At 38.2% G+C, this 11,730-nt stretch overlaps 1 protein-coding gene across 1 annotated transcript; it reads right to left on the bottom strand.

The window, feature by feature from the left end:
• Positions 1-447: 447 nt before the first annotated feature.
• Positions 448-10,199, bottom strand: TPL (pancreatic lipase). Its single transcript, XM_010714818.3, has 12 exons — positions 10,151-10,199; positions 9,711-9,865; positions 9,441-9,566; positions 8,346-8,480; positions 7,416-7,524; positions 7,001-7,120; positions 6,637-6,756; positions 5,143-5,258; positions 3,945-4,074; positions 2,628-2,739; positions 1,743-1,910; positions 448-511 (listed from the first exon to the last, which is right to left on the bottom strand). Exons 1-12 carry the CDS (start codon positions 10,197-10,199, stop codon positions 448-450), a joined length of 1,404 nt encoding a protein of 467 aa, XP_010713120.2.
• Between the last annotated feature and the right edge of the window lie 1,531 nt (positions 10,200-11,730).

Raw genomic sequence — 11,730 nt, 5'->3', positions numbered from 1 at the left:
CTCTTGGCACTGCCCAGAAGTCATGTACCAGATTCCATTACCTGCCCCCCTTTCTTCCCCTTGTTTGAAGTTATCTTGAAGCATAGTGAAACCAGGGGATTTTTTTCAATGGGCATTGGCTTGTTCACTCCTAAGGCTGCTCTAAGAATTCTGTATTTTGCAGGCTTGTCTATAGAGAGATATCTATAAACACAAAACAAAACCCATACCACCCAACAAAAAAAACCAACCCTCATATATTAAAATTTCCTGTATAATTATTATTTATTTTTGATTGATCGTTAGCATGCTAGGGCAAGGAAGGTTTCTTTTTGCATGTTTACATGTAACAGGTACAATTTATTAATCAGCATGTGAAGCTTCCATTATTATAGCTGTAAAGACTGCAGACTCTGATCTTTAATGCTTGACCAGCATTTGTTGGCAGCGAGGCTTTGGGCATCCATGTTAGCAAGCAGTAAGGGTTTGCAGAACGTTCTCCCTCACTGTCTCAGAACCACAGAAATTGAATCTGAAAAAAACCAAAAACATATGAAATGTCTTGAGTTCTTGAGATTTACAGAGATTATAGAAGTGGATTTCTTTTTTTGCTATCTCAACCAGACTTGTCATTTGACGCAACCATGTTCCCCCAGAAGAAGGAAATCTAAGCACCTGTTTGAAATACTACTGCGGGTGGTAGTACTGATGGACTGTATTTACTCTAGTTGGCTGTGCTCCTCCAGTTCTACAGTTTCTTTTCTTCTTTTTTTGTTTCCCTCTCAGTTTGTGTGCTACCATCACTACCATCACCAGAAGGATGAACGCAACTCCACTTGCAAGGGCATGAGTCAATAGAAGAACGAGTGCTTATTTACAGGAATACACTTGGTAAGCAACATGTTTTGATGAATAGAAATTACAATTGGACTACCTCTGCTGAGAGGTAATGCTGCTGGGATGTAATCATTATGCTTTGCTTGAAACTATTTCTGTCTGCAGTATTGTCTTTTAAGTGATTACATTTAATTGTGCATTTGTATATGGGCCTAGAACATATGCTGTACCCCTTCTTCTAGACACCCAGTCATGGGGTGGGTCAAATAACATACATGGTAAAGAAAATGAGGGGTTTTGTTTTAAAAAGCCCAAGCACACAAGTTACATTGGATCAGTAAAATATACTTCTATAATCTGAGCATCCAAGCCTTGTTCCACAGTCTACAGAAGTATGTTTTAGCTTATATCAATTTGTATTTTGCTTTATAAGTACAGCTTCCAAATATTTTCCGTATTCACTGAAATGTTAGAAGTATTATTGCCTCTCTGTCTTGTCAATCTCAATGACCATCGATATTAATGGAAATCTTCTGATTCCCACTGACACTGAATCAGGCATCCAGATGCAAGCTCAGACATAACCATTTCTTGCAGACAGCAGATAGGAACTTGGCAAGAATTATGCTGATAATCTAAGCTGGTACTAATCTTTCTCATCCAAAGGTTTTTACAGGAAATTTGCCCTTCTGAAGACTGGAACTATTTTTTCTTTGAAGTTACTTAAGGTAGAGAGTTGAAACAGTAGTGAATGGAATCATGAATGAGCAGTATCTTGAAAGGAAGGAAGTTAAAAGTGTTCCTTAGAGTCTTTTCCTTCCAATGCTTTGAGCACCTTTTCTTGTGCAAATGCATTTGTCCCTCATATAATTTTGTCATTTGCCCTCACAAATAACTGCTGGGATTTCCACAGTGGATATACTCACATTTCTCCAGTTTCTCCATATTGCACTGTGACAGTTGCAGCTCCCAGTTTAGGCAGAGTTGGATTTGCCACGCTGTTGTTCCAAAGAAATTTAACCTTTGTAACTTGTCCAACTTTGTGTTCTGCATCAACAAAGGCTGTGTAAGTGTTGTCTGGTTTGAGGGATCCCCTGTGAAAAATAGTGTATTACATATGTGAGGCTTTCTGGCATTTAATAATTACTAGTCTCATCAACTGTTTGGCTGTGGTAGCAAGGTCAATAGAAAGCTGGTTGTAAGGCAGTGTTTAGCTTATATCATGGTAACAACATTATTCTCTATTCTCCTATGAAATTCATTCAAAAAATCAGAGTTTGTCAGAAGAAAAGGCAGATAGCCTTGTTGTGCTGCAGTCACAGTTTACTAAGAAGATGCAATTATAGGAAAATCCCCATGGAGAAGGGAGAGCTGTGTCTTGCTGCTTATGTGAGTAGGGCTTATACCACATTTTGCAAATAAGTGAAATCTCATATAATACAAATTGATTTATCTGATACAGATTTTGTGTTTGGTTGACCAAAAGGATTATCCACCAGCTGCTGCCTGATTCTCTACCACAGGCTCTCAAACTTACAGTCCTGTGACTGAGTCAAACGTGTATGGTCTCTTGGGTCACCATGGTTCATAATCTGGCCACTGGTTTCCCATCACATTGATAGAGAAAGCAATTTGAGATTGCACCAAATTCTAACATTTTAAAATTCTAATGTTTTAAAATTCTGCATGCTTTTCCCTTTTAAAATAAATCCAGAGTGACTGAATTGTCTCTGCATTTACATCAAGGAGCTGTAACTGAGGCTTAAGCATTCTAAAAGAGAAGTTTATTTTCCACTGAATGTTGAACTTACTGGAAAATCTGATGCTGCCTTGTGTTTCCATCATTGCCATACAGGGCAATATTTAGATATCCTGTTACTTTAGAACTTCCAGAGAGCTTCACAGATACTTTGTACCTCCAAACTACACAGAAAAAATACAGTAAGTTGGATAGCACCAAGAGAGAGAAACAGTCTCAAAATATCAAAATGTCAAGTTGGATTAGATATATATTTTTTCTGTACACCATAATTAAAAGCAAAAGAAACTATCACTGCCTTGTACTTTCAGCTCAAGGCTACATCCCAGGCTGCCTGGTCTGGATGGAATTAACATAATGCTCTCATACATGGGACTCACAGTTTTTCATTGAGTTACAACCATTCAATATACCAGTGAGTCAGATCTGTCGTTATTATGTCTTACTATGATCAACATGAGAAATGGGCAGACATTTGTACTACTTTCTGGGAAAAAAAAAAAAAAGAAGAAAGAAAAAAGGAACACACAAAACTAAGTTACAAATAAAAACACTCGCTCATAATGTGGTAAATAAACATAGACCTGAGAATTTGACCCCAAATGTTTTTATGTACAGTGAAGCTGAAAAGAAGGAAGTTGGGAATAAATGCTGATCCATACCATAAAATAAGCTTAAAAAAAAAATCAGGTATGTTCTTATGAGTGGGAACTTTCTTTTAGCCTGCAACTAACAAAAGTAGCTCTTCTCTCTCCGATTCTTCTTTTACAAAGATGAAGCAAAAGACATTTTATGAGACATTTAGAATAACTTATGTTTTAAAGGAAGTAATTTTGTCCATCTATTTCTCAAAACAGGATCAGCTTTGATCAGGTTGCTCTTAACCCTGCCCATGACAGGGGGTTTAAAACTAGATGATCTTTGAGGTCCCTCCCAACCCAAACCATTCAGTGATTCTATGGCCTTTGACAAATGGAGTTCTGACTGTCTCCAAAATTGGAGATTTCACATCTTCTCAGGCCTTTCTTTCTGTCTTTAACCACTGCCATGGTTACAGACACTTTAAAAATATTTAATAAGATATTTCTGTGACTATTGTGCATTGCCTATCATCCTTCCTCCATGTACCTTGTAGTACCCAACATCTCACTGACTTCCACTTGGCTGTACAGTCTGACATCTTTCAGACCAACTGGTGGGCACAAAATAGCATTAGTTTTGGAAGAGAAGAGGGCAAAAGGCTCAAAGGACTGAAGAGCCATTTGCACCACTGTGAGGTCCTTTCATTTGTTAAAATTAACCGTGAAATGTGGAAAAAAAAAAAGCATTTTTACAAGGAGTAGTAGCAGTGGAAACTATCAAAACTCACGAGGAAAATCTCTGGCGTCTGCAGTATTCAGGTAAAGTTTTACAAAAGAATCTGAAGTTTTCCCTTTGAATTTATCTGCATAGTGACCCATGTTGGGGCATCCACCACTTGGGCATGGGAAGCAGCCTTCCTAGTGAAATGAAATAAATGCATTAATAAAATCATCCAGACAGCTTAGAGTGATTAGTGATAACACTTATTTTTAACTGGTCATGAATCACAGCAGCAGTGAGTTTCGAGGAGCCGTTTATGTGACTAGAGAAAGACTGTGTAAGCTAGTTAGATTTCTGAAAGGCTCTGATTTGTCAGGACTCCATGTTTTTTCTCATGCCATCTAGCTCACTCCAGCTGCACAAGTGATATCCTTGAGTACTCTTGAACAGGAACATGGAGAAGGAGGAGTCTCTTTCTCAGCAGCAGATGAGAAAGATGACCTCCAGATTGGTTCAAGAAAGGAGACAAAGCTCGTTTTTGTCCTGAAAGCAGCTTTGTATCCTGGTGACAGAAACAGGTCTTTGCCTTCTCCCAGAGTGACCTGAAAAGCCTCTATCATCTACTCGGAAAGTATGGAGATCAATTTTATTCCTTTTATATACCTTTATATATTCCTTGTTCTGCTTTCTTCTTTCTCTGCTGCCTGTGGGATATGATGAGCCCATTGCCTCGCTGCTACACTCAGGTAGTTCAATATCTCTCATTCTGACACAGGGAAGGGTTCCCTGCTCTTGGTCCACAACTAATGCGCTTTGTCCTTGTAGCCATCTTAAGTCACCAAAGTACTTCCACCACAGACTGACCCTATCAAGGCCGTTACATATTATTATAATTCTTGTTATTTTGAAAGCTTATCTACTATAGTATGAGATCCTTTTTGCTGCTGTTTAACAAATAGACTTGGTGGTGCTTGGGGCAGGCTCTCCTTCCTACCTGTTCCCTGTTTGATGCACCAGAGTAGGCTTAGGGAGCCACACCAACTCCAGTAATACTTTAGGGCAGCAGCAGTGTACCAGGGCTATCCCTGGTTCATTGTTACCTTTTCCTACTTTAGCTCATGTTCACCTAAGCCATTGTAAGATGTCTGTCACTTATCTAACATGTGCGCCCATTGGGTGAAAGCTAGTGTAAATAGAGTTTCAGATGTATTGACAAGTGCACTGCTTTTGAAACAGCCCATAGTGAGGCTATGAAAAATACTTACTTTAAAAGCATCGTATGAACCGCAAGTATAGCCCAGAAATCCATCAGGGTAGACAATACTGTCAGAGTAGTACTTGTAGCTGCGCAGGTGATTGCAGGCTACAAAGTCCTTAGTTCCTGTGAAAAGATGCTCTCAGGTTAGTTCTTCATTTCTGTTGAAAGAGACCCACATTGTGCTTGCTGTGCTGTTGGAATGGGTCATCCCTCCTCAGAAGCCTCATCACCACTCTTGAAGCTGTGAACTTGAGATGTGAACCTTGCTGTTGAAACGAGTTGACGTTCTGAAGAAAGTCATCGATCCAGCAGGTGCAAGGTGTGAACCTGAAATGCTTTGCAAGGACTGACCTTGCAGCCCAGGTCCTCTTCCCCCTCCCAGGAAGTAAGGTGACTAGGTTTCACAATAGAAACAAGAGCTGCATAAAGAAGATCTTTTGTAGGCAACGTTGTATTACCGTAACAGAAGAAAAACAAATGCCAAGTATCTAACAGTGAACCTTCTAGGGCAGTGCTGATTTACTACAGCTGAGGAATTATTGTTATTTGAAGGTGTTTAAAAAAGAGAAACTCTTAAAATAGTGAATGTATTACTTTCCTTTTGTTGTTGTTGTTTTTTTTTTCTTTTTGATTTTCCTGAATTTAGGTTAAAAAGAAGAAGATATACAAGACTGTTACTTCTTTGTGCTTTAACTCCCTATTATTGATAACAAGTTTACTCTTTGGAGAGGGGAAAAAAAAAAAAAAAGAAAAAAAAGCTTCCAGCTGCTTTGAATAAAACTGAGAGAAAAAGGCCAGGTATCACAAATAAGTTGATGGGTTTCTAGAATTCAAGGTGTTTGCAGCAATGTAAGACAGAGCTTGAATTGTACACTGAGAAGTTTCTAGAAGTGAATTATTTTTTTTCTTTTTAAATGTTCTGTTATGTGCAGTTTAAGTTTATACTTTAAAAAAATTTTAAATAGATTTTTTTTTATTAAATCTGTAAGAAACAAGAACTAAAAGTGTATTAGAGCAGCCACTTGCCAATCTTTTTTTAGCTGACTGAAAATAGACACAATGACATTGCTTCAGTGCAACCCAGATTTGTAATAGCTAACTAAAAAAATAATAATTAAATGTACTGCTCTACACTGAAGAATTGCAGCTGAAGATCCCAAACCAGAAGTGGGAGTCTTAATGTTCCTCTCCACCAATAAAGATGTACGTGTTGTTACAGACCCTTTACAATTTTTAGGAATGGTTAAGTATTGTTTGTTTCTACTTCTAAGTACTTTAAAGGAGATTTCCAGATCAAACCCTTTGTCTTATTTGTTATTTGATCGGTGGATGAGAATAATTACAGGAAAGTGGTATGTTTGAACATGCTAACAATTTCACTGCACTGGGTATTTGTCATTGATGGTGCATACATGAAAAGTTAATACAAAACACCTGAATGAAGTCATTACATTTTGAAGCTGACCTTCCTCTGAATTTGTAATATAATCAATATCCTTACCTTCCCAGATGCCATCAAGATCTACAATCTGTGAAAGAGGATTCTTATTACAGCCCGGCATTTCCACTCCTCCATTTGGATAAAAGTCAAGATGTCCTATTGCTGGGGCCATTCCAAAACCTGGAATATTTAAAGCAGAGGTAAATACATTTAAAATTTGTCTTCTCTCATACGCTTCTCATACAGTTCTTCAAACTGTTGGCTTAAAGTTTATCTGTGGTGCTTTAAGACTTAAGTTCTCAGTAACTTTAATGGTATGTTTTTCTGTCTGTGCACTGATCAACACACCAGAGTCTTGATTATGACTCTCAAGTGCACAGAGCACAGATGATGAGGTCCTAATACAGTAAAGCTGAACGCTCACCTAAGTTGGGAATTAGGGGAGCTATATCTGTGTGGATAACATCAACAAACTCTGCATCGCTTTTATCCAGCCTGACTTCAATTGGAGTGTCTTGAAAATAAGGTTGGGCAGGGTCCAGTCCTGAAAGAAAAATGTTTGTGTCATGTACGGAAGAAGAGATCTAGATATGTTATATAAAATAATATTAAGATTGTATACAGTAGGTGTAGGAGTGCTGGAGATATATATATATATATATATATTTTTTTTTTTTAATAACACCCAATAACGATAGCTACTGAATCTGTACATTCATTATTTTGAGCTCACTTATAGCAATGACAGTGGAATGCTGCTGCATTACAGCATTGCTCCTGTGCTGTTCATTAAGCAATGGTGTCTTTAGTATGAGCTGGGACTCAAATCCCTCCCTTACCAGTTATTCTTCCAATCCCTGGCCTTCTCTTGCCAGCCTCTCCTGCCACGTGTGCACCAAGGCTGTGACCAATGATGTGGACATTGGCTGCAGAGTATGAATATTGATCCTGAGAAAATAAATATTTAGAAAATAATTTTCTACTTCCGTTTTTATCAACAACAGAGAGAATTAAAAATGGGCTGAAAACTCTTATAGGCTCCTATAGGATTTTGGTACATTTTTGCCAGTTTAGGTACTTAAATCCAAAACACAGATATGTATTTTCTTCAAAGCTGCTTATTCATCTGCTGCCCTCATTTGGATGTTCTTAAAACTCTAGACAGCTCTAGCATCAAATCCTGAGAGCCTCAACATCCTTTTTACATCCTAGACCCACGAAGAGTAATTTGGAATTCTCGTATGGGGAATATGTGTCAAAAGCAATTGGATTAAAAAAGGCTTCAAACCAATCGTTGCTTCCCATGTAAAGTGGCTGAGAAGGGGGCATATTACACCTTCTGTACATTCAGGCTCTGCACGATGGCTTCCCTGGAGGCAGCTGGGAGGGTCCCTGTTGGCCCCGGGTACTCCAGCTCACCTGAGAGCAGTTGTTCTGATGACCACAGCTGCTTTTCAGAGCTTCTTTGTAGATTTTTGTCTCCATAAAAAGGCAATTTACTGCTTATTATTTCTGCATATTTAAAACTACACAGCTCTTTACAACTCTTAACATCCATGGAATAACTGTTCAGCTATCTTGGAGAATTTCAATCCTCTAAGCTGACTAACCCTTCTGTCATCACAGTTCTCCAGCTCAGAAATAAGTCTGTTGTTTCCAGCTGAACTTCTAAAATAATCACTGAGTAGAAAAATGCTGTTTACATTCGCATTCATGAAAGTTTCCAGATCAGCTTTATATATTTAGTTATATGATTAGGAGATTCTTACTATGAGCACGTTGACAAAATATGCAATTTCAGCGCCTACAACACGGACGTTGTTCGATGCCTGAGAGTACTGACATCTTGCACCTTTTTTCCAGCTTATAGCAATACAGTTCACATCTTCCACTGTAAGTATCCTCTGTTTTGTAAAAAATAAAATTAAATAAAAAAATTAAAATTAAAATTAAATAGTCCCATGGAAGTACAATCTGAAATGGATTCATAGTGCTTAATACAGCCAAATTCATAAATGCTGCATGAATACATATGGGAACATCTTAAGAATCAAAACAGAAAGTTATTAAAAGATCAATCTATTTCTGTTAGTTGGAACAAATTACTAACAAGTCCAACAGTCAATCCTACATGTCCTGAAAGTGATAATCAACATAGATATTTTTCATCAAGAAGCTGTCAAATAAATTTAATTTCTTTTGAGCTAGTAACAAAGAGAAGCAGGCAATACGGATGCAATAAATGTGAAATACTTGATAAATGTGAAATACTATATTCCTTATAATTTTCATTTAAGTAAAATAGGAATACATAATTTAAAGAAAATTGGAGTTGTGTGAATACGTAATTAAAAGCATTGTCCATATAGATCATGTGCCATGAACTAATATTTTGCTTTGTGTGCTGTATGACTAGCAGCTTTCTTTCGCAGCTGCAATGGAAACCATGTTTAGAGGATTTGAGAAGGCCACAAATTTGAATTGCAGCTCTGTTTTGGAGAAAGATTAAGAAACATCTTGAGAAATTGTAGAGTCAGTGCAAAAATCAATAGAAAGCAAAGAGCTCCAGGTTTGAGCTGTTTTGAGCAGGAAAAAGACTCTCACTGAGCCAAATCCTGTTGTCACTCACTTCACTAAAGTGAAAAATTTCATGCATTTTCCCTAATGTTTTTCCTCAACATACTGAACAACATATTTTCAAATTATTAGCAGCTTAAATATGTCCTCTTTTCTCCCTTTCTTATCGCTAAAAGTACTATGAAATATAGTGATTAGAGAGAGAGAAAGCAAACAATGTACAGCGATATATTTGTAAATGCCAACTGAGGAACTTCCTAGGGACAGGATTTTCCTGTGGTTCGTACCTTGCACAGATCTGCGGGCCAGCCTTCTTCTCCTTCATCTATAAATCCATGAACAACAAATCTTGTCTTCCTGCTTGTTTTGAAGTTTGAGCTCCCAATTGTTGCGGAGTTAACTGCAGATATCTCCTGTTATAGATGTTAAATTATTAAAATTTTAAAACTCTTTTCTTAAAGAGCGCATCAAAATTGTGCAGAGCTGAACTCTGTTCATTTGTACAGACATGTAAAAGCTTTGTAATTTACCAATATTTAAACCACATTAGTTCTTACCTGATAGTTATTACTGTTTTCTTTTGTGTAAAGGAAGAACTGGGTACCTATCTGTTCTGGGCTCCAGGGTAATCTATAAATTGGTCTCTCTGCAGTTCCAGACCATGGTATATCATCTGTGAAACATCCCACTCTGTCATAGCAAACTTCAGAGCCTGTAGCACACAGATCGGACCAAGAATATTTGAATGAGTAAAGAGCAGACTGGTAGTTATAACATACAGACTCTTTTCTCTAGACATCTCTCAGCCTATTGAAAATTCTCCAGTTTAAATAGTGCATAGTCCAGCTGTTGCCTTGTCTCAGCTCTCAAAATCAACAGTTTTCCCCAAGGAAGAAGCTCATCTCGTTGCTCACCCATTCTGCATGAGTGCAGAAAAATATCTCACAAGGTCAAGCATCATAGAAAGGCTTTATAAACAATAGCCCCATATACTTACCTCTGGCTGTGCAGAGAAGAAATAGCAAGAATATCCCAATTCGAAGCATCTAGAACAGCGGGAAAAAGAAGCAGCTAGGATTTGCAAACCTGCTTGATTACCAAGTCCACCTGTCTTCCTGGTGCTGATTTTTCTTATGGTGAAAAGGGCCCTGATCTTTCTTCCCTGCAACCTAAATGTATGACTGCCACACATGAGACATATGAGTCAGCTTTATGTTACCTGTCTCCAGCGGAGCTTATGGTGCTGCAAAATCTGCTAGTGGCTTAGCTCAAGTCCAGAGAGATTTTTGTCCTGCTACTAGGTTGTATGCCTGCTAATTTAGAACTAGCATAAGGACAGCTACATGTGCTACCATTCCCCTTTAAGCCATTCACCTGACAAGACAAATAAATCTCCACCAAACCTGAACTACTTACTGTGCAGTCTAGGAAGTTCATGCTGTAATGGGCAAACTTTGCATGTACTTTATACTTTGCTGTATCCTTGGAAGTGTTCCTAGAAAGATAGTAAAATTTGTTTATTTCAGATTATAGTTTATATCTAAACTGGAAAATGTCTTTAGGGCTGATTTATCTGTGAAGTCTAAAACTGACATATGTAGATTTCTTGAGTTGATGTGCTGGAACCCAGAATGAGGTTGTTGCTCCAGATGTAGGGCAATTCCCAAGCAGTAATTTATGTTGTGAAGAACTGGATTCTCTTAGCTGGGAAGGCTTTTGTTTTTAGTGTTGTATAGCTGGGATGTGGGAGTCTACTAGGTGATAAGTTTTTAAGACTGCTTCTCTAACCCACATCAAGTGGCTCTGTGTGGAATGCTCCTGTCCTTCTGGGTCTTTTGTGCACACTTTCTGATACCAACTCTGTTCAGAGAAGCCTTGTTCCATCAGGAATATTTGTCTGTAGGTCTTCTCCTAATGAAAGAGTCTGACCTTTTCCTAGTGTCTGTTTTGTTTCCACGTTGAAGTTCTGGGATGTAGAAGGATGGGTGTCAGCCCCTGTGGATGCTTCATATACTCCCATTATAACCCAGGTTTTGTGAAAATGTCTAAGTAATGAACTTTCAGAAACCAGTAACATACAAAATTCACCTAGACACTAGGATCTGGCTGCTTTGTGTTTTGTAGCAGTATTACAAAACTTAGGAGGTCAATGTCCTAAAGACATCAACTAAAGGGTGAAAAACAGTCTGTGCAAATGTGCAGTCCTGGATCTGGGAACCCCTTAGGCTTGTTCATTGTTCATCCATAGAAAAATGGCATAAGTGGACAAAAATAAACAAGCAAAATGCAGAGCAACTTTTCACCTAGCAAGTGTCCTTTTTCTTTCTTTTTTTTTTTTTTTTTTTTTTTTTTTTTTTACTTCTTACATTAACACGTAACTTTCAAGAACAGGTATTCCCTAATCTCTGTTTCGGGGAAAGACCAACTGGATACCAGCTGTGTGCATGTGTATCAAGTGTTGTCCATGCAAGTGGAAGCCCTATCCCCAGAGATATTCAGGGTCAGGCTGGATAGGGCTCTAAGCACCTGATCGAGCTATGGGTGCTCCTGATCATTGCAGGGGAGCTGGACTTCCAA

The sequence above is a fragment of the Meleagris gallopavo genome, chromosome 8 (assembly GCF_905368555.1).
Source record: "Meleagris gallopavo chromosome 8, MGAL_WU_HG_1.1, whole genome shotgun sequence".
NCBI lineage: Eukaryota > Metazoa > Chordata > Aves > Galliformes > Phasianidae > Meleagris > Meleagris gallopavo.
The sequence above is the reverse complement of the archived record's forward strand: the minus strand, read 5'-3'. Positions and strand labels throughout refer to the sequence as shown.